A 20,124-nucleotide genomic window follows, 5' to 3' on the forward strand; every position below is an offset into this window, starting at 1 on the left:
GATCATGGGTAGGATTGTCCGAATAGTTTCCATTTTGAACGATGGAACTCTTAGGAATTTGTTTAGGATCTTTAAATCCAAGATTGGTCTGAAGGTTCCTTCTTTCTTGGGAACCACAAACAGATTTGAGTAAAACCCCTGTCCGTGTTCCGACCGCGGAACCGGATGGATCACTCCCATTAGTAAAAGATCTTGTACACAGTGTAGAAACGCTTCTTTCTTTATTTGGTTTGTTGACAACCTTGACAGATGGAATCTCCCTTTTGGAGGAGAGGACTTGAAGTCCAGAAGATATCCCTGAGATATGATCTCTAACGCCCAGGGATCCTGGACATCTCTTGCCCAAGCCTGGGCGAAGAGAGAAAGTCTGCCCCCCACTAGATCCGTTCCCGGATCGGGGGCCCTCAATTCATGCTGTCTTAGGGGCAGCAGCAGGTTTTCTGGCCTGCTTGCCCATGTTCCAGGACTGGTTAGGTCTCCAGCCTTGTCTGTAGCGAGCAACAGCTCCTTCCTGTTTTGGTGCAGAGGAAGTTGATGCTGCTCCTGTCTTGAAATTACGAAAGGAACGAAAATTAGACTGTCTAGCCTTCGGCTTGGCTCTGTCTTGAGGCAGGGCGTGTCCTTTACCTCCTGTAATGTCAGCGATAATTTCCTTCAAACCGGGCCCGAATAAGGTCTGCCCTTTGAAAGGTATGTTGAGTAACTTAGATTTAGAAGTAACATCAGCTGACCAGGATTTTAGCCACAGTGCTCTGCGTGCCTGAATGGCGAATCCGGAATTCTTAGCCGTAAGTTTAGTTAGATGTACAACGGCATCTGAAACAAATGAATTAGCTAGCTTAAGTGTTTTAAGCTTGTTTGAAATTTCCTCTATAGTTATTGAGTCAAGAGTCTCTTCCAGGGACTCGGACCAAAAGGCTGATGCGGCCGTGACAGACGCAATACATGCAAGAGGTTGCAATATAAACCCTTGTTGAACAAACATTTTCTTAAGGTAACCTTCTAATTTTTTATCCATTGGATCAGAAAAAGCACAGCTATCCTCCACCGGGATAGTGGTACGCTTAGCCAGAGTCGAAACCGCTCCCTCCACCTTAGGGATCGTCTGCCATAAGTCCCGTGAGGTGGCGTCTATTGGAAACATTTTTCTAAATACAGGAGGGGGGGAAAAGGGCACACCGGGCCTATCCCACTCCTTAGTAATTATCTCTGTAAGCCTCTTAGGTATAGGAAATACGTCAGTACTCGCCGGTACCGCATAGTATCTATCCAGCCTACATAATTTCTCTGGAATTGCAACGGTGTTACAATCATTCAGAGCCGCTAATACCTCCCCTAACAGTACGCGGAGGTTTTCAAGCTTAAACTTAAAATTAGAAATGTCTGAATCCACTCTAATGGGATCAGAACCGTCACCTGCAGATTGAAGCTCTCCGTCCTCATGTTCCGCATACTGTGACCCAGTATCTGACATGGCCCTAATATTATCAGCGCACTCTGTTCTCACCCCAGAGTGGTCCCGCTTCCCTCTAAGTTCTGGTAATTTAGACAAAACCTCAGTCATAACATTAGCCATGTCCTGCAATGTGATTTGTAATGGCCGCCCTGAAGTACCCGGCGTTACAATATCACGCACCCCCCGAGCGGGAGATGCAGGTACTGACACGTGAGGGGAGTTAGTCGGCATAACTTTCCTCTCGTTGTCTGGTGAAAGCTGTTCAATTTGTACAGATTGACTTTTATTTAAAGTAGCATCAATACAATTAGTACATAAATTTCTATTGGGCTCCACTTTGGCTTTAGCACATATAGCACAGAGATATTCCTCTGAGTCAGACATGTTTAACACACTAGCAAATAACCAGCAAACTTGGAAATACTTTTTAATTCACTTTTATAAATAGTATGAAAAAAACGCACTGTGCCTTTAAGAAGCACAGAAAGATATGACAGTTAAGTACAATAAAACAGATAATTTTATGAAAACAAAATTTTTTCCCAGTAAAAATACAATTTTAGCAAAGGATTGCTCCCATTAGTAATGGATAACTAGCCCTAATAGCAGAAAAAAAAAGTACAGAATGTAACGTTTTTTATCACAGTCAAGCACAATCTCACAGGTCTGCTGTGAGTGATTACCTCCCTCAAAATAACTTTTGAAGACCCCTGAGCTCTGTAGAGACGAACCGGATCATGCAGGGAAGAAGAACAGACTTGTGACTGAATTTTTGATGCGTAGTAAAAGCGCCAAATTCAGCCCCTCCCCCTCACACACAACAGTGAGGGAGATCAGTAAACTGTCATAAATCAAACAAAATGCCCGCCAAGTGGAAAAACTAATGCCCAAATAAGTTTTCACCCAGTACCTCAGAAAAATAAACGATTTCACATGCCAGCAAAAAACGTTTAACATCAATAATGTATTTGTCATAAAAAGCCTGCTGCAAGCCGTTTTTACTGCAAAATAGGCTAAAGCTTTATGTAAACAGTATTATTTCAGTGAAATGCCATTCCCCAGAATACTGAAGTGTAAATATACATACATGACAGCCTGATACCAGTTGCTACTACTGCATTTAAGGCTGAACTTACTTTATATAGGTATTTGCAGTATTTTCTAGTCAATTCCATTCTCAGAAAATAATATGCTGCTACATACCTCTTTGCAGGTGAACCTGCCCGCTGTCCCCTGATCTGAAGTTTACCTCACTCCTCAGATGGCCGAGAACAGCAACATGATCTTAACTACTCCGGTTAAAATCATACAGAAAAACTCAGGTAGATTCTTCTTCAAATTCTCCCTGAGAAGGAACAACACACTCCGGTGCTGTTTTAAAATAACAAACTTTTGATTGAAGTTATAAAAACTAAGTAAAATCACCACAGTCCTCTCACACATCCTATCTATTAGTTGGGTGCAAGATTATGACTGGGTGTGACGTAGAGGGGAGGAGCTATATAGCAGCTCTGCTGGGTGATCCTCTTGCACTTCCTGTTGGGGAGGAGTTAATATCCCAGAAGTAATGATGACCCGTGGACTGATCACACTTAACAGGAGAAATACATCTAAAAATTGTGCTTTTTTTACTTTCTACCAGGGAGGTTTGGGTTAATACTTTTAGGCAATTTATGTAAACTTTTGTTTACTTCACACTCCCCCTAAGATTATCAGCAGTCACATGTTTCTAAAAGGTGAATTATCAGTTTTGCATCAACAATAATACTAGGGGAAGCATTTTTTGTAATAACTAAATTGAATCAGTGCTAAACCACCTTAAAGGCTCACTCAATGCAGTAGAATTGCATAATTAACAAGTGTATCATAAAAAGACAATGCAATAACACCTACTCTGAATTTCACAAAAGCAGTAGATTTTTTTTTCAGTCAATTGTTTTTTTTTCCTTTATATTTTCTGTCCCACAGACATCAGCCAATTAGAGAGTAATATACGTATACCATGTGAGCTTCTGCACATGCTCAGTATGATCTTGTACCCCAGAAAGTGTGAATATTTAAAGACTGTGCAAATTTAACAGCGTAATCCATAAAATCTTAAAAATATAAAAATACATAAATAAAAACAAAGAATAAAATCATTCAATTTATTGGAAAAGCAAGGGTATAAGTGGAAAATATCTTAAACACAACCACAGAATAAATAATTAGTATAAAAAAGGAGTATTTTTTTTTATTAAAAAGAGACAACATGTATTATGTTTCACTGGCCAAAACCCCTAAGTTATTTAGTCATTTGATGGCAATTGGATGTATCTTCTAAAGTAATTTCTTCCAAAAAACAGTTAACAGTAGCGGGGTTTGTAGGACTATATTAAAAATATTTTTGGCATCAAGACTAAAACCAGATTTAGAAAATACTCATTTGAACGCACAACAGCTCAGTGGATGACGGAGAGGAGATCAGTCATTATAAATAAAAAAAAAAATCAAATGAGGTCACTTGTTGATTTAACCATTTCAGTGCAACGTGTAACAGAGGAATGAGCAATTTACTAACATACTTATTAAAAACTTAACCCTATCCCATTTCTTTTCCATACGCTAAGGCATTGGACACCTCATCAATGTCCCAGTTAGCAGCAACTATTGAGAATTCCTGTGAGATTCAACTCTTGGTATTCAGTCCCTGTGGCTAAAAGTCCCCGTAGGACTGTATATGTAGGAAAGGCAGCTGGTTTCTGGAGAACATGATGTGTCGGTAAAAGGCATAATATGGTCATCTCTGCTGCTGGAAACTTTGGTGTAGTGCCTCTGCTTGGGACTGCAGCTTGTGCAGCTCTACCTGGATATAATCTGTTATTGCTTTCCGCATCTCTACCTGCAAGACAAAAAAATAGATAATTTGTGAACACATCCTCATAGTTTTGTAGTTGGCTTATGCAATCGTCTTATGAAGCGCTACAGCAAGTATGTGACATACAAGAGAACTGTTAAAGCGACAATAAAGTCAAAATTAAACTGTCATGATTCAGATAGATCATGTAATTGAAAGAGACATTCCAATTTACTTTCATTATCAAATTGTGCACAGTCTTTTTATATGCACACTTCCTAAGGCACAAGCTACTACTGAGCATGTGCGTATATGAGTCTGATTGGCTAATGGCTGTCACATGATACAGTAGGCAAATTGAAATACATTTTGAAATTTATGAGAAAAACCTACTGCTCATTATTATATCACTATTGCATTGATTTTTGTTTTTTTAATATGCCCTTGTTGGCTATGAAATTCTTTTTTTGGGGGTGGGGGGTTTAAACTTTAATGATTAAGTTAAAACAACGCATTAGAGCAATTCAACATATTACAAATATGGGATATCAAGATACAAAGAACCATCAAGTGGCTAATGGCACTGTACAGCTTTTGTGTTACATTATTGCAAGTAAATAGCACAATAAAGCAGTATATAAGGGTTATCAAATTATTGCTCAAACTCTGCATATTCATCTCATAAATTCTATAGTAAAATAATTATGAAGCAGTTGCATCAAAAAGTATTGTTTTTCTAATTATATTATCGAAGTAACAAAATGTATCAAATCATTGAGATTCGGTACTTCCACTTATAAGAGGGTACGTGGTGGGAATGAGAGAAGAGTTTCTTATAGGCGGCTGAAAGGTTGCCTCTAGTTGTATGTGGCAAAGATCCTCAAATGGAGTAAGAGGTCTATTAAGTTTAGCTTTCGATGGGTGACTAGGAATGAAGTGTGTTAGGTCAAAAAAATTGTAGTCCTGAATCTGCCCTGTTTCAGTCTACCATTCTCTAGTACAGTAAAACAAGGTATTAGAGTGTGAATAGTATAAAGAACCATAGGTGTTACCTCTGTCCTACAAAAATGCTGATATATGCAAGATTAGGGTCAAGGGAGAAGGTATACTGGAGATGGCAGGAAATCTTTTTACTATTCGATCCCATATTAAATAAGGACTTTGACTTTCAAGGACTAAAGTAGATAGAAGGTCAAGGGAACCAACCTGCCTAGCTGTGGGAAATTTGAAATAGAGTCTCCCAGGAGGACCCACTCCTTATTCTGCCTTGGTTATGCAATTTTACTGTATTTAATAGCCCTTTAAAAGGGAAATTATAGCATAAAAATGACATGCTTTATTTTGTTAAAAATTTTATTTTCTAAATATATCATTCAAAATTGTGCTCCTGTGCCACACCAGATGAGCATATTGCTGATAAGCCAATCAAGAGCAGGGAAACACCCATATTCTCCAAATCAAATAACATGTGCAAAGGGGTTAAATAAATAATCAAAGTTGCTCCTGTGCCATATTATGTGAGATTTGTCTAAACAAGTGATGAATTAAAGGGACACAACCAAAAAAAATTATATATTTTCTGATTCAGATAGAGCATGCAATTTAAAGCAACTTTCTAATTTACTCCTATTATCAAATTTTCTTCATTCTCTTGGTATCCTTATTTGAAAAGCAAGAATGTAAGTTTAGATGCCGGCCTATTTTTGGTGAACAACCTGGGTTATTATTGCTGATTTGTGGATACATGCACCCACCAATAAACAAGTGCTGTCCAGGGTTTCAAACCAAATTTGGCTGGCTCCTTAGCTTAGATGCCTTCTTTTTCAAATAAAGATAGCAAGAGAACAAAGAAAAATTGATAATAGGAGTAAATTAGAAAGTTTCTTAAAATTGCATGCTCTATCTGAATCACGGAAGAAAAAAATTGGGTTCAGTGTCCCTTTAACAATGAAAAGAATAGAGACTTGAACTTTTTTTTTTTTTCCCCTTATTTTTTTATTTATTCTGCACAGAACATGGTGTAGATTTTCATCTGAATATCCTCTGGAAAAGATAGTCCAAATTCTGTAACTGGCCTGGAACTGCTTCCCAAGCCAGATGGAAACAAACTTAATAATTATTCTGTAATTAAACAAATGAATCTGTATCCAAGCCATTCTGCCTTGCCAAGAGAAAGATAACAACAAAAAGGGGAGTAGCAGGAAAATATAAGCTAGGCTGAATTTCACAGTGGTTACTACTGTATCTATTACAAATACTTGTGTGCGTTTTGGCTTTTTGGACAACATAAATAGCAATTTTGCAGTTTTATCTCAAAGGGACAGGAAACCACAACATTTTCATTCACGATTTGGACAGAACATACAATTTTAAAGTGAAGGTCAATTTTCATCAATGAGTGCCCGGTTTTTAAAAATACTTTTAAAAACAGGGGCACTTTCATTGATGAAAATTAACATTGCACTGGATTTGAAGAAATACTTACCTTTTACTCCTGCAAAGCCGGATCGACGATCCCCCTCCTTCCTCTTCCTGCTGTAGACCACAGCAATGACGAAACTGGCTTCCTCCAATCACAGCCGGGCATCACGAGCTGGACGCTCTGGGGTGCAAGCCATGATTGGAGGAAGCCGGTTTTGTCATTTCTGACGTCAGTACAGAGGAACCGAGGCTGGGATCGGCAATCCGGCTTTGCAGAAGTAAAAGGTAAGTATTTCTTCAAATCCAGTGCAATGTAAACTTTCATCAATGAAAGTGCCCCTGTTTTTAAAAGTATTTTTAAAAACCGGCACTCATTAATGAAAATTGAACTTCACTTTAAACCACTTTCCAATTGACTTCTATTATCAAATGTGCTTCATTCTCTTGTTATCCTTTGCTGAAGGAGCAGCATTGCACTACACATCTAGTCAGCCAATCACAAGAGACAAATGTGTGCAGGCACCAATCAACAGCAGCTCCCACTAGTGTAGAATATTTGCATATTAGTTTTCAACAATGGATAACAAGAGAACAAACTACATTTGAAAATAGAAGTGAATTTAAAAGTGTCTTAAAATTAAATGCTCTATCTGAATCCTGCAAGTTTAATTTTGACTTTCCTATCCCATTAAAGCTCTTGGGAAATTTACAGAAAAGAACATCTCTGGGCAGAGACAACATGTCTGGATGAATTGCTGTCTTAGCAATGCTGCTTACTAGTTATGGGTGGCAGCAAGCGCCCTTGTTACCTCTGGCACACATCAAGATGGGAAGCCCTTTATTGCAGCTCTGCCAAAAGCTTCTGATATTGATACAATTACTTGCTCTAATTTGTTCAATCATGTCATTGTATCCACTAGCTATGCAGCAACGCTATGTGTTTAGCCTTGCAAAGAATAACCCAGTAGTGCGACAAGCTCTGCTGATTGGATCAGTGGCAGTTTCTTCTTGGAACCAGCAGTGCTCACTGGTGATGACATTAAACAACAATTTGCTGAGGTTCCAGGTTGATTCTGTACATACTGTGTAGTGATCACAGTTCAACTGTAGGAAAACATCATTTATGCTTACCAGATAAATTAATTGCTGTCTCGATGGTGAGGGGATTTGGGAGCACTTGTAGATAACAAGCTAAAGATGAGTGCACAATGCAGGGCAGCGGCTTCTAAGGCTAATAAGATACTAGCATGTATTAAAAGAGACATTAATGCAAGGGAGTAAAGCATAATTGTGTCACTATATAAATCCCTGGTATGACCTCACCTTGAGTATGGAGTGCAGTTCTAGGGACCGATCTCCAAAAAAGACATAGCAGACTTAGAAAAAGTTTAGAGAAGAGCAACATAGCTAATAAGGGGAATAGATCATTTAAGCTATGAGGAGAGGTTAGCCAAACTGGGTCTGTTTTCTCTAGAAAAAAAAGGCACTTGAGAGGTGACATGATTACTTTATATAAAATATATTCAAGGCTCATATACAGAGATGACAGAAGCTCTGTTTATTCCAAGAATATTGTTTGTGACAAGAGGTCACAATTTAAGGCTGGAGGAAAGCAGATTTAATCTCCTGCAACAGAAACATTTTTTCACTATAAGAGTAATTAAATTGTGGAACCCATTATCTAAGGAGGAAATAAATGCCAAAATCTTAGATACATTTCTGGCTAGAAACAGAATTCAGGGATATCATTGCTGGTGTTAAATGGGTCACCTTTTTAATGGTATTAATTTAAGATCAACTGGAGCTTTTATTGAAGATAAATTAACATTTGTATAGGTTAAACTCGATGCACTTCTGTCTTTTTTTCAACCTCATCTATCATGTTACTATTTCATTTGTGGGATATATGTGCCTGCCCAGGAGGAGCATGCAAAACACCTCTAACAATTCCAGAGCTTGCCTCATCCCGACTTAGCCATAGTTAAATATATGGCAAAGTACAGAAGGCAAGGAAAAAAGGGAAGGAAATTAAAGCAAAGCGGGGCATTTTAGGTGCAACTAACAAACCTACTGCCCCAAATACAAAAAGGGGTCTTGTGGACTAGAAATAAATTTATTGTATGAATGATCTTTTCTTTCTTAAATGGAGTCCACGAGCCATCACTTGTGGGATTCTATATAAAAGCATTGAAGGCCACATGACTACAGAATGGGCAAGACTAAGGAAAGGTATGTAACTTTCAGGCACAATTGCCCAAAACTTTCCTGTCAAAAATTGCCTCAGTTAAAGAGAAAACTTTAAAGTGAAAGAATTTGGCAAAGGCATGAACAGAATATGAAGTAGCCGACTTACAATCTGTTCCAAGGAGGAGTAACGAAAAGCCTTGGAAGCAGCTACTGGTCTGGTAGGATGAGCCATAATCCATTCAGGTTACTTCCACACCACCAAATAAGTTATTCTGATCAAATCTTTGAGCCATGCCATCAAGGTTTCCGGCCCATTGAAAGAGCAAAAAATGCACAAAAAGTGCAGATGAAAAATGAAAGGATTTAGTCATCTCTCTATAGCAGTGGTCTCAAAGTACCGGACCTGGGGCCATATGTGGCCCTCAAGACAGTTGAATCTGGCACTTCCTTGTTTATTTGGTAAATTATTAATTTGACCCAATCTTTTTTTTTAGGGTTCTAAGAGGTGTAACAAGTTAATGATCTATATAGGCACTCACAAGATAAAATATAAAGACAACCATTCATTTTCCAGTATAGACTCCCATTAGGCACTGCTTGGATTTTTTATTCAGTTCCAGAATGATCATTTCACTTGGCACTCACAAAATAAATATAAATAAATGTCACTTCTACTTTCTAGTATATCCAGTTCCAGAGCACTCACTCTGTTCAAGTGGCCCCTTTGGGGGAAGAACATTTGGTCAGTGGCCCCCGGATAAAATTAGCTTGATACCCCTGCTCTATAGTATTTTGAAGCTCTTGCCAAATCCAAAAGGTCGAGAAATCTTTCTTTGTCCAATTTAGGATCCAGACAAAGAGAAGGAACAGCAATTCCCCGATTGATAGTTGATGGCTTGCAAAACACAAACAACTCTGAAACGCTCTTGGCTGAGGAGAACAGAACTTTCCAGGACAACAACTGTAAATCAAACGAATGCATAGACTCAAACTGTCAGGACTGAAGAACCTGCAATGCCCAATTAAGGTGGAGTCACAGGCTGAACCACCTGAACAAAGGTCTGAACATCTGAAGATTAGCAAGAGTCCTCTGAAACAGAAGAGATAAGACAGAGATCTGACCCTTAAGGAGCTGTCTGACAAACCTTTGTCTAAACCATGTTGGAGAAACTCCAATACTCTAGGAATTCTAAAAGACATCCAGCGGTAACCTTTTGCATGGCACCAAGAAAAACAGGTACACCACACTTGGTGGTAGATACACCTGGTAATAAATCAGATAAAATCAGACGTAAAGGCAATGTGCCATCAATACCAGAGATTTCAGGTCAGGATGATGAAAAGGACCCTGCAACAATAGATGATATATGTGAGTAAGAACTTATCTACCGATAGTAACTTGACATCTATATCAGGTTGGCTAAGCACCAGGGCTGCTTGATGATCTGGTACAATAGCGAGAAGCTTGTTCAAAAGAGAAGCCATGGGATCACTCTCTGTCTAACCCCATTGCCTAACAATCTAGTCAAATACTTTCTGATGAGGGAGACCACGCTGCTAGGACTCGACTTTGGAAGCTAATAAAGCCAGTCTCCCAATTGTCTACCCCCAGGATGTGGATAGCTGAAAGGACCACTAGAAAAAAGTACACCCATCACATGATGCAGGCTGCCTCCATCTAAAAAAGATTTTACATTTCTCCCTGATGACTTGACATATGCCATAGCTGTGACATGGTCTGATTGGAAGCACCTTCTAAAGCTCCTACATTGCTCGCTAGCCAGCTATACTAGTTTCTGCAGAAATGACTGTCCAGACTGGTCTCCAAAAGGAGGCCTCTATAGACATGACGAAAGGAGTGAGATATCCACCATAAGAGAGAATCTCTAGTTTCCTGGCTCATAATTATCCCCAGGATAGATGCTTCCTCATAACCCATGTTCTACTGCCAAAGGAGAGACAGATACAGAAGCCTTATATGAAACCGGACAAAGGAACCATGTCTGAACAGCTATCATCAAACTCACAACCTGCATACACGCCCTAGCATTAGGATAAGCGATGTGTTGCAGCCTCAAACCAGCTGACTGGCGCTTCTGCACGAGAGCCGTGGACAGACCACATGGAAGGGCAATAAACTGATAAGTATGGTCTAAGAAAGCAAATCTCAAAAACCAAAGATGGTTCAAATGAACAATGTGCAGGGAGGCATACTTCAAGTCTACAGTACACATGAACTACCCCTCCTAAACTAGCAGGAGAGCTATGATTGTCTGCATTTTGAAAGAAGGGACTCTCAAAAACTTGTTTAAAGTTTTGAGATCCAGAAGGAGCAGAAAAGTCCCCTCCTTCTTTGGAACTACAGGCAGTCCCCGGGTTACGTACAAGATAGGGACTTTAGGTTTGTTCTTAAGTTGAATTTGTATGTAAGTTGGAACAGGCACTTTTTTTAGGTGAAACTCTAGCCAAACATTTTTTTTGTTTTGGATAGCATAGGATAAAGTTTGTTTTGCTATCTGTGCCCCTGTTCAGAAAATTTCACATCACTTTCTGTCCTTGTGACAATTGGATTTTCAGTATTTTGGATTATCCTGGAAAGGATTGTCGATAAAGCTCTATTTTCTCTGTATGTAAGTACGAGTTGTACTTAAGTCGGATGTCTGTAACCCGAGGACTGCCTGTATAAACAGATTGGAATAAAATCCATGGTACCGATCACACTGTTCCTTACCAAATATGTTCCTGTCCTGAACTATCTATCTGCCACTATAATTCCACCCATAAATCCATCCTTGACAAGCTCGGAAATCACACACTCATCCTCAGCCCTGGCATACTCCTCTGACACGGTACCTACGCAGATGTTCCCGTACTGCTGAGTGGCACTGGAGAAAATCTCGGAGTTCAGCTGATTTTCTTCATTACAAATTCATCTTGAACTCCTACTATTCTGCCCTTAATCTCCATAAGCAACACTACTTCTCTACTCTTATCTCTAATCTTTCTTCAAACCCAAAATGTCTGTTCTCCACTTTCAATACTCTCCTCCGCCCTCCCCCACCTCCTAATACAACTTCTCTGTCAGCTCAGGACTTTGCCAGCCACTTTAATAACAAAATTGACTCCATCAGAAATGAAATCAGCTCTCAACAAAATTCCATTCTCTCACTTCCTCAAATGCTCTCACTCAACCACAACCCACATAACCTTAAACTTAGCTCATTCTCCCCTGTTGCTGAGGAAGAAGTTTCAGCACTTATACTGCGCTCTCACCTCACTACCTGTCCCCTTGACCCTATCCCCTCACAGCTACACCCCTCTCTGATACCCTTACCCCTATACTTACACACATTTTCAACCTCTCCCTCACCACCGGTATATTTCCCTCATCGCTGAAACATGCACTGGTCACACCTATCCTCAAAAAACCTTCCCTTGATCCTACCTCCCCATACAGCTACCGCCCTATTTCCCTCCTCCCTCTTGCCTCAAAGCTTCTCGAAAAACTAGTATATGCACGCCTATCCCATTTCCTTACGTTAAACTCCCTTCTTGACCCATTGCAATCTGGATTTCGTCCCCATCACTCCACAGAGACAGCTATTGTTAAGGTTACCAATGACCTACTTACAGCAAAATCAAAAGGCCACTTCTCTCTGCTCATCCTCCTTGATCTGTCCGCAGCCTTTGACACTGTTGACCACCCTCTCTGGCTGCAAACCCTCCAATCCTTCGGCATCGGTGACACAGCCCTTTCGTGGCTCTCTTCCTACCTGTCAAACTGTACCTTTAGTATAGCCTTCTCTGGGGCCTCCTCTGCCCCATCACCACTTTCTGTCAGAGTACCGCAAGGCTCTGTCCTCGGTCCCCTTCTCTTCTCAATCTACACGTCATCACTAGGTTCCCTAATAAAGTCCCACGGTTTCCAATATCATTTGTATGCCGACGACACCCAAATCTACTTCTCTGCACCAGACCTATCTCCTTCCTTGCTAACTGTGTCACTAACTGTCTTTCTCACATCTCTTCCTGGATGTCCTCTCACTACCTCAAGCTAAATCTCTCCAAAACTGAGCTCCTCATTTCCCCCCCTTCTTCCAAAATCTCCACCCCCAATCTCTCTATAACTGTCGACAACTCCATCATTACACCTACCCCGCATGCCCGATGTCTTGGGGTCACATTTGACTCAGATCTCTCTTTCACTCCTCACATTCAGTCCTTGGCTAAAGCCTGCCGCTTCCACCTTAAAAATATCTCTAAAATTAGACATTTCCTTACACAAGACACAACTAAGATTTTAATCCACTCTCACATTCTTTCCCGCCTCGATTACTGCAACTCTGTCCTCTCTGGTCCATAATAAATGCCTCTACCAGACTCCTTCCTTACACATCGCTCTTCATCTGCTGCACGCCTCTTCCAATCTCTTCACTGGCTTCCTCTTGCCTCTAGGATCAAACACAAAATTCTCACTCTGACATACAAAGCCCTCAACTGCACTGCTCCCCCCTATATCTCAGACCTTGTCTCCAGATACTCTCCCTCCCGTCCCCTTCGCTCTGCTCATGACCTCCTACTCTCCTCCTCTCTGGTTACCTCATCGCACTCCCGTTTACAGGACTTCACCAGACTGGCTCCCATCTTGTGGAACTCTCTGCCTCGCTCCACAAGACTCTCACCTAGTTTTGAAAGCTTCAAGCGCTCCCTAAAGACTCTACTGTTCAGGGATGCTTACAACCTATGCTAACCTTACTTTATACCAGTTCCACTCCTCCATCGCTATCCCCTGAACCCCATTAGCATGTAAGCCTAAGAGTCTAGCTGTTTGTAGATCACCTTCTTAAGAGCGGACTACAACAGTGCAACTCTTGGCAGGGCCCTCTACCCATTTGATTCCTATATTTGTTTTGTTGTACTCCCACTTTGTTTATAGCGCTGCGGAATCTGTTGGCGCTCTACAAATAACCGATAATAATAATAACAACAACAACACAGGCACAAAGGGCCTTCACCCAAATGGGGTCCTGAGAGATACAAGAAATCATAAAGCAGTCCCAAAGTCCTTTGGAATAAAAGCTCATCCTATAGCTCTCATACTATTCGCAAGATACATAGAAATAGATTTCTATGAAACCTCTAAAAATACTATAGTCTGAAAACCCACAAACCTGTGAACAGAAGAGTTTCCCTAAGGAAGAACTCTTTGGTTTCTTAAGGCATATTCAGAAACACATTCTTCAAAGATCTATGTTTAGACTTAAAGCACACTTACTGGCACATTTATAACTATACCAAAGGACAATATATTGCTTTGAAAGTAAAGGATTTAAACTTTTTATGAAGAGTTATTTCCCCACATGGGACCTCTATAATAATAGTCATTGAGTCATTATCTGCAGCCAAGGCATTAAGCAATAAAGGACAAGTAGACCTGGATACAAAGTTGGTATTTTTAAAATGGTCAACTGGAGAGTTTACATGGATAGATCTCAGTTTAAAAAAACAAACACACACACACACAAAACAACTGAAAAAGAACAATTCTTGCCCAGAGTGTGTTTATTCGTATTTAAGAACCTGGCATTGTTCTGTTAATGTTTTCAAGCAAGATAATTAAAGTGCTGGCAACACAACAGCAGAAATGGATTTACTAAAAACAAATGGAAATACCTTACAAATACATTAGTAAAGGCAATCTCAGCCCATCTGTCCATATAATTCTTAAAGGAAGTTTTATCCTTCAAATGAAGAGTGTTATTCCTTGGATAAGGTACATACAAGTTAAGGCACTTTAAGTAAAGAGAGAAATTGGAAGATTGAAACCTATTTAAGAATTAAACCTTTAACTCCACAAAAATTGGTTATATTGGGGACAGCCATATTGGGGACAGGGGAAACCATTTCCACATTTGAAATAGCATTAAAACTTTTATCACAATACTCATAAATTTGTCCTTAAAGGGATATTCGACAATTTAAAAAAGCCTGCAAAATGTTGACTCATACAAAATAAACAATGCATATCATACAAAACAGTAGAATTCAAGGGAACAAGGATGGATAGCTTGATCTTGAAGGGACATTAATAAACACTAAATACATTTTATACAACTTCCTCTAATAATGGGTACTGCCATTTTGGGACCTAGGTTAGCACCCATGACTAGAAGGAGCCAGGGTATAATCTCAATACTATGCTTAAAAATGTATTTAGTGTTTAATGTCCATTTAAAGAAGATGTCATAGAACTATTTTTAGAAGACTCTCTATAAGAGCACAACACAGATTTGTGAGACAACTTAAAATTAGCCAGAAGACATTGCAGTTCTTTATATTTATCATTGCCACAAAGATAAAGAGAAATAGAGGAAACCCTCAAATAAGCACAGCAAAAGCAGCATACAACCTGAAATATAGAACAGATTAATCTGGAGCAGGAAAGAGGGGTACCCATTGCAAGCAGCAGAAAAAAACAGAATTTATGTTTACCTGATAAATTACTTTCTCCAACGGTGTGTCCGGTCCACGGCGTCATCCTTACTTGTGGGATATTCTCCTCCCCAACAGGAAATGGCAAAGAGCCCAGCAAAGCTGGTCACATGATCCCTCCTAGGCTCCGCCTACCCCAGTCATTCGACCGACGTTAAGGAGGAATATTTGCATAGGAGAAACCATATGATACCGTGGTGACTGTAGTTAAAGAAAGTAAATTATCAGACCTGATTAAAAAAACCAGGGCGGGCCGTGGACCGGACACACCGTTGGAGAAAGTAATTTATCAGGTAAACATAAATTCTGTTTTCTCCAACATAGGTGTGTCCGGTCCACGGCGTCATCCTTACTTGTGGGAACCAATACCAAAGCTTTAGGACACGGATGAAGGGAGGGAGCAAATCAGGTCACCTAAATGGAAGGCACCACGGCTTGCAAAACCTTTCTCCCAAAAATAGCCTCAGAAGAAGCAAAAGTATCAAACTTGTAAAATTTGGTAAAAGTGTGCAGTGAAGACCAAGTCGCTGCCCTACATATCTGATCAACAGAAGCCTCGTTCTTGAAGGCCCATGTGGAAGCCACAGCCCTAGTGGAATGAGCTGTGATTCTTTCGGGAGGCTGCCGTCCGGCAGTCTCGTAAGCCAATCTGATGATGCTTTTAATCCAAAAAGAGAGAGAGGTAGAAGTTGCTTTTTGACCTCTCCTTTTACCAGAATAAACAACAAACAAGGAAGATGTTTGTCTAAAATCCTTTGTAGCATCTAAATAGAATTTTAGAGCGCGAACAACATCCAAATTGTGCAACAAACGTTCCTTCTTTGAAACTGGTTTCGGACACAGAGAAGGTACGATAATCTCCTGGTTAATGTTTTTATTAGAAACAACTTTTGGAAGAAAACCAGGTTTAGTACGTAAAACCACCTTATCTGCATGGAACACCAGATAAGGAGGAGAACACTGCAGAGCAGATAATTCTGAAACTCTTCTAGCAGAAGAGATTGCAACTAAAAACAAAACTTTCCAAGATAATAACTTAATATCAACGGAATGTAAGGGTTCAAACGGAACCCCCTGAAGAACTGAAAGAACTAAATTGAGACTCCAAGGAGGAGTCAAAGGTTTGTAAACAGGCTTAATTCTAACCAGAGCCTGAACAAAGGCTTGAACATCTGGCACAGCTGCCAGCTTTTTGTGAAGTAACACAGACAAGGCAGAAATCTGTCCCTTCAGGGAACTTGCAGATAATCCTTTTTCCAATCCTTCTTGAAGGAAGGATAGAATCTTAGGAATCTTAACCTTGTCCCAAGGGAATCCTTTAGATTCACACCAACAGATATATTTTTTCCAAATTTTGTGGTAAATTTTTCTAGTTACAGGCTTTCCGGCCTGAACAAGAGTATCGATAACAGAATCTGAGAACCCTCGCTTCAATAAGATCAAGCGTTCAATCTCCAAGCAGTCAGCTGGAGTGAAACCAGGTTCGGATGTTCGAACGGACCCTGAACAAGAAGGTCTCGTCTCAAAGGTAGCTTCCAAGGTGGAGCCGATGACATATTCACCAGATCTGCATACCAAGTCCTGCGTGGCCACGCAGGAGCTATCAAGATCACCGACGCCCTCTCCTGATTGATCCTGGCTACCAGCCTGGGGATGAGAGGAAACGGTGGGAACACATAAGCTAGTTTGAAGGTCCAAGGTGCTACTAGTGCATCCACTAGAGCCGCCTTGGGATCCCTGGATCTGGACCCGTAGCAAGGAACTTTGAAGTTCTGACGAGAGGCCATCAGATCCATGTCTGGAATGCCCCACAGCTGAGTGACTTGGGCAAAGATTTCCGGATGGAGTTCCCACTCCCCCGGATGCAATGTCTGACGACTCAGAAAATCCGCTTCCCAATTTTCCACTCCTGGGATGTGGATAGCGGACAGGTGGCAGGAGTGAGACTCCGCCCATAGAATGATTTTGGTCACTTCTTCCATCGCTAGAGAATTCCTTGTTCCCCCCTGATGGTTGATGTACGCAACAGTTGTCATGTTGTCTGATTGAAACCGTATGAACTTGGCCCTCGCTAGCTGAGGCCAAGCCTTGAGAGTATTGAATATCGCTCTCAGTTCCAGAATATTTATCGGTAGAAGAGATTCTTCCTGAGACCAAAGACCCTGAGCTTTCAGGGCTCCCCAGACCGCGCCCCAGCCCATCAGACTGGCGTCGGTCGTGACAATGACCCACTCTGGTCTGCGGAATGTCATCCCTTGTGACAGGTTGTCCAGGGACAGCCACCAACGGAGTGAGTCTCTGGTCCTCTGATTTACTTGTATCTTCGGAGACAAGTCTGTATAATCCCCATTCCACTGACTGAGCATGCACAGTTGTAATGGTCTTAGATGAATGCGCGCAAAAGGAACTATGTCCATTGCCGCTACCATCAACCCGATCACTTCCATGCACTGAGCTATGGAAGGAAGAGGAACGGAATGAAGTATCCGACAAGAGTCTAGAAGCTTTGTTTTTCTGGCCTCTGTCAGAAATATCCTCATTTCTAAGGAGTCTATTATTGTTCCCAAGAAGGGAACCCTTGTTGACGGAGATAGAGAACTCTTTTCCACGTTCACTTTCCATCCGTGAGATCTGAGAAAGGCCAGGACGATGTCCGTGTGAGCCTTTGCTTGAGGAAGGGACGACGCTTGAATCAGAATGTCGTCCAAGTAAGGTACTACAGCAATGCCCCTTGGTCTTAGCACAGCTAGAAGGGACCCTAGTACCTTTGTGAAAATCCTTGGAGCAGTGGCTAATCCGAAAGGAAGCGCCACGAACTGGTAATGCTTGTCCAGGAATGCGAACCTTAGGAACCGATGATGTTCCTTGTGGATAGGAATATGTAGATACGCATCCTTTAAATCCACCGTGGTCATGAATTGACCTTCCTGGATGGAAGGAAGAATAGTTCGAATGGTTTCCATCTTGAACGATGGAACCTTGAGAAACTTGTTTAAGATCTTGAGATCTAAGATTGGTCTGAACGTTCCCTCTTTTTTGGGAACTATGAACAGATTGGAGTAGAACCCCATCCCTTGTTCTCTTAATGGAACAGGATGAATCACTCCCATTTTTAACAGGTCTTCTACACAATGTAAGAATGCCTGTCTTTTTATGTGGTCTAAAGACAACTGAGACCTGTGGAACCTCCCCCTTGGGGGAAGTCCTTTGAATTCCAGAAGATAACCTTGGGAGACTATTTCTAGCGCCCAAGGATCCAGAACATCTCTTGCCCAAGCCTGAGCGAAGAGAGAGAGTCTGCCCCCCACCAGATCCGGTCCCGGATCGGGGGCCAACATTTCATGCAGTCTTGGTAGCAGTGGCAGGTTTCTTGGCCTGCTTTCCCTTGTTCCAGCCTTGCATTGGTCTCCAAGCTGGCTTGGCTTGAGAAGTATTACCCTCTTGCTTAGAGGACGTAGCACCTCGGGCTGGTCCGTTTCTACGAAAGGGACGAAAATTAGGTTTATTTTTTGCCTTGAAAGGCCGATCCTGAGGAAGGGCGTGGCCCTTACCCCCAGTGATATCAGAGATAATCTCTTTCAAGTCAGGGCCAAACAGCGTTTTCCCCTTGAAAGGAATGTTAAGTAGCTTGTTCTTGGAAGACGCATCAGCCGACCAAGATTTCAACCAAAGCGCTCTGCGCGCCACAATAGCAAACCCAGAATTCTTAGCCGCTAACCTAGCCAATTGCAAAGTGGCGTCTAGGGTGAAAGAATTAGCCAATTTGAGAGCATTGATTCTGTCCATAATCTCCTCATAAGGAGGAGAATCACTATCGACCGCCTTTATCAGCTCATCGAACCAGAAACATGCGGCTGTAGCGACAGGGACAATGCATGCAATTGGTTGTAGAAGGTAACCCTGCTGAACAAACATCTTTTTAAGCAAACCTTCTAATTTTTTATCCATAGGATCTTTGAAAGCACAACTATCCTCTATGGGTATAGTGGTGCGTTTGTTTTAAAGTGGAAACCGCCCCCTCGACCTTGGGGACTGTCTGCCATAAGTCCTTTCTAGGGTCGACCAAAGGAAATAATTTTTTAAATATGGGGGGAGGAACGAAAGGAATACCGGGCCTTTCCCATTCTTTATTAACAATGTCCGCCACCCGCTTGGGTATAGGAAAAGCTTCTGGGAGCCCCGGCACCTCTAGGAACTTGTCCATTTTACATAGTTTCTCTGGGATGACCAACTTGTCACAATCATCCAGAGTGGATAATACCTCCTTAAGCAGAATGCGGAGATGTTCCAACTTAAATTTAAATGCAATCACATCAGGTTCAGCCTGTTGAGAAATGTTCCCTGAATCAGTAATTTCTCCCTCAGACAAAACTTCCCTGGCCCCATCAGACTGGGTTAGGGGCCCTTCAGAGATATTAGTATCAGCGTTGCCATGCTCTTCAGTATCTAAAACAGAGCAGCCGCGCTTACGCTGACAAGTGTTCATTTGGGCTAAAATGTTTTTGACAGAATTATCCATTACAGCCGTTAATTGTTGCATAGTAAGGAGTATTGGCGCGCTAGATGTACTAGGGGCCTCCTGAGTGGGCAAGACTCGTGTAGACGAAGGAGGGAATGATGCAGTACCATGCTTACTCCCCTCACTTGAGGAATCATCTTGGGCATCATTGTCATTATCACATAAATCACATTTATTTAAATGAATAGGAATTCTGGCTTCCCCACATTCAGA

The 20,124-nt window shown here is 41.2% G+C and overlaps 1 protein-coding gene across 2 annotated transcripts in view; it reads right to left on the minus strand.

Moving 5' to 3' along the window:
- Window positions 1–3,589: 3,589 nt before the first annotated feature.
- The window catches only part of TAFAZZIN (tafazzin, phospholipid-lysophospholipid transacylase), a 69,427-nt gene continuing 52,892 nt past the window's right edge, over window positions 3,590–20,124 (minus strand). For both annotated transcript variants that reach the window (XM_053695953.1, XM_053695954.1), the window contains exon 11: window positions 3,590–4,337. In XM_053695953.1, the coding sequence (XP_053551928.1) occupies window positions 4,236–4,337 (102 nt within the window). In that variant the 3' untranslated portion in view covers window positions 3,590–4,235. The remainder of the gene's footprint in view (window positions 4,338–20,124) is intronic.

The sequence above is a fragment of the Bombina bombina genome, chromosome 12 (genome assembly GCF_027579735.1).
Source record: "Bombina bombina isolate aBomBom1 chromosome 12, aBomBom1.pri, whole genome shotgun sequence".
Classification (NCBI taxonomy): domain Eukaryota; kingdom Metazoa; phylum Chordata; class Amphibia; order Anura; family Bombinatoridae; genus Bombina; species Bombina bombina.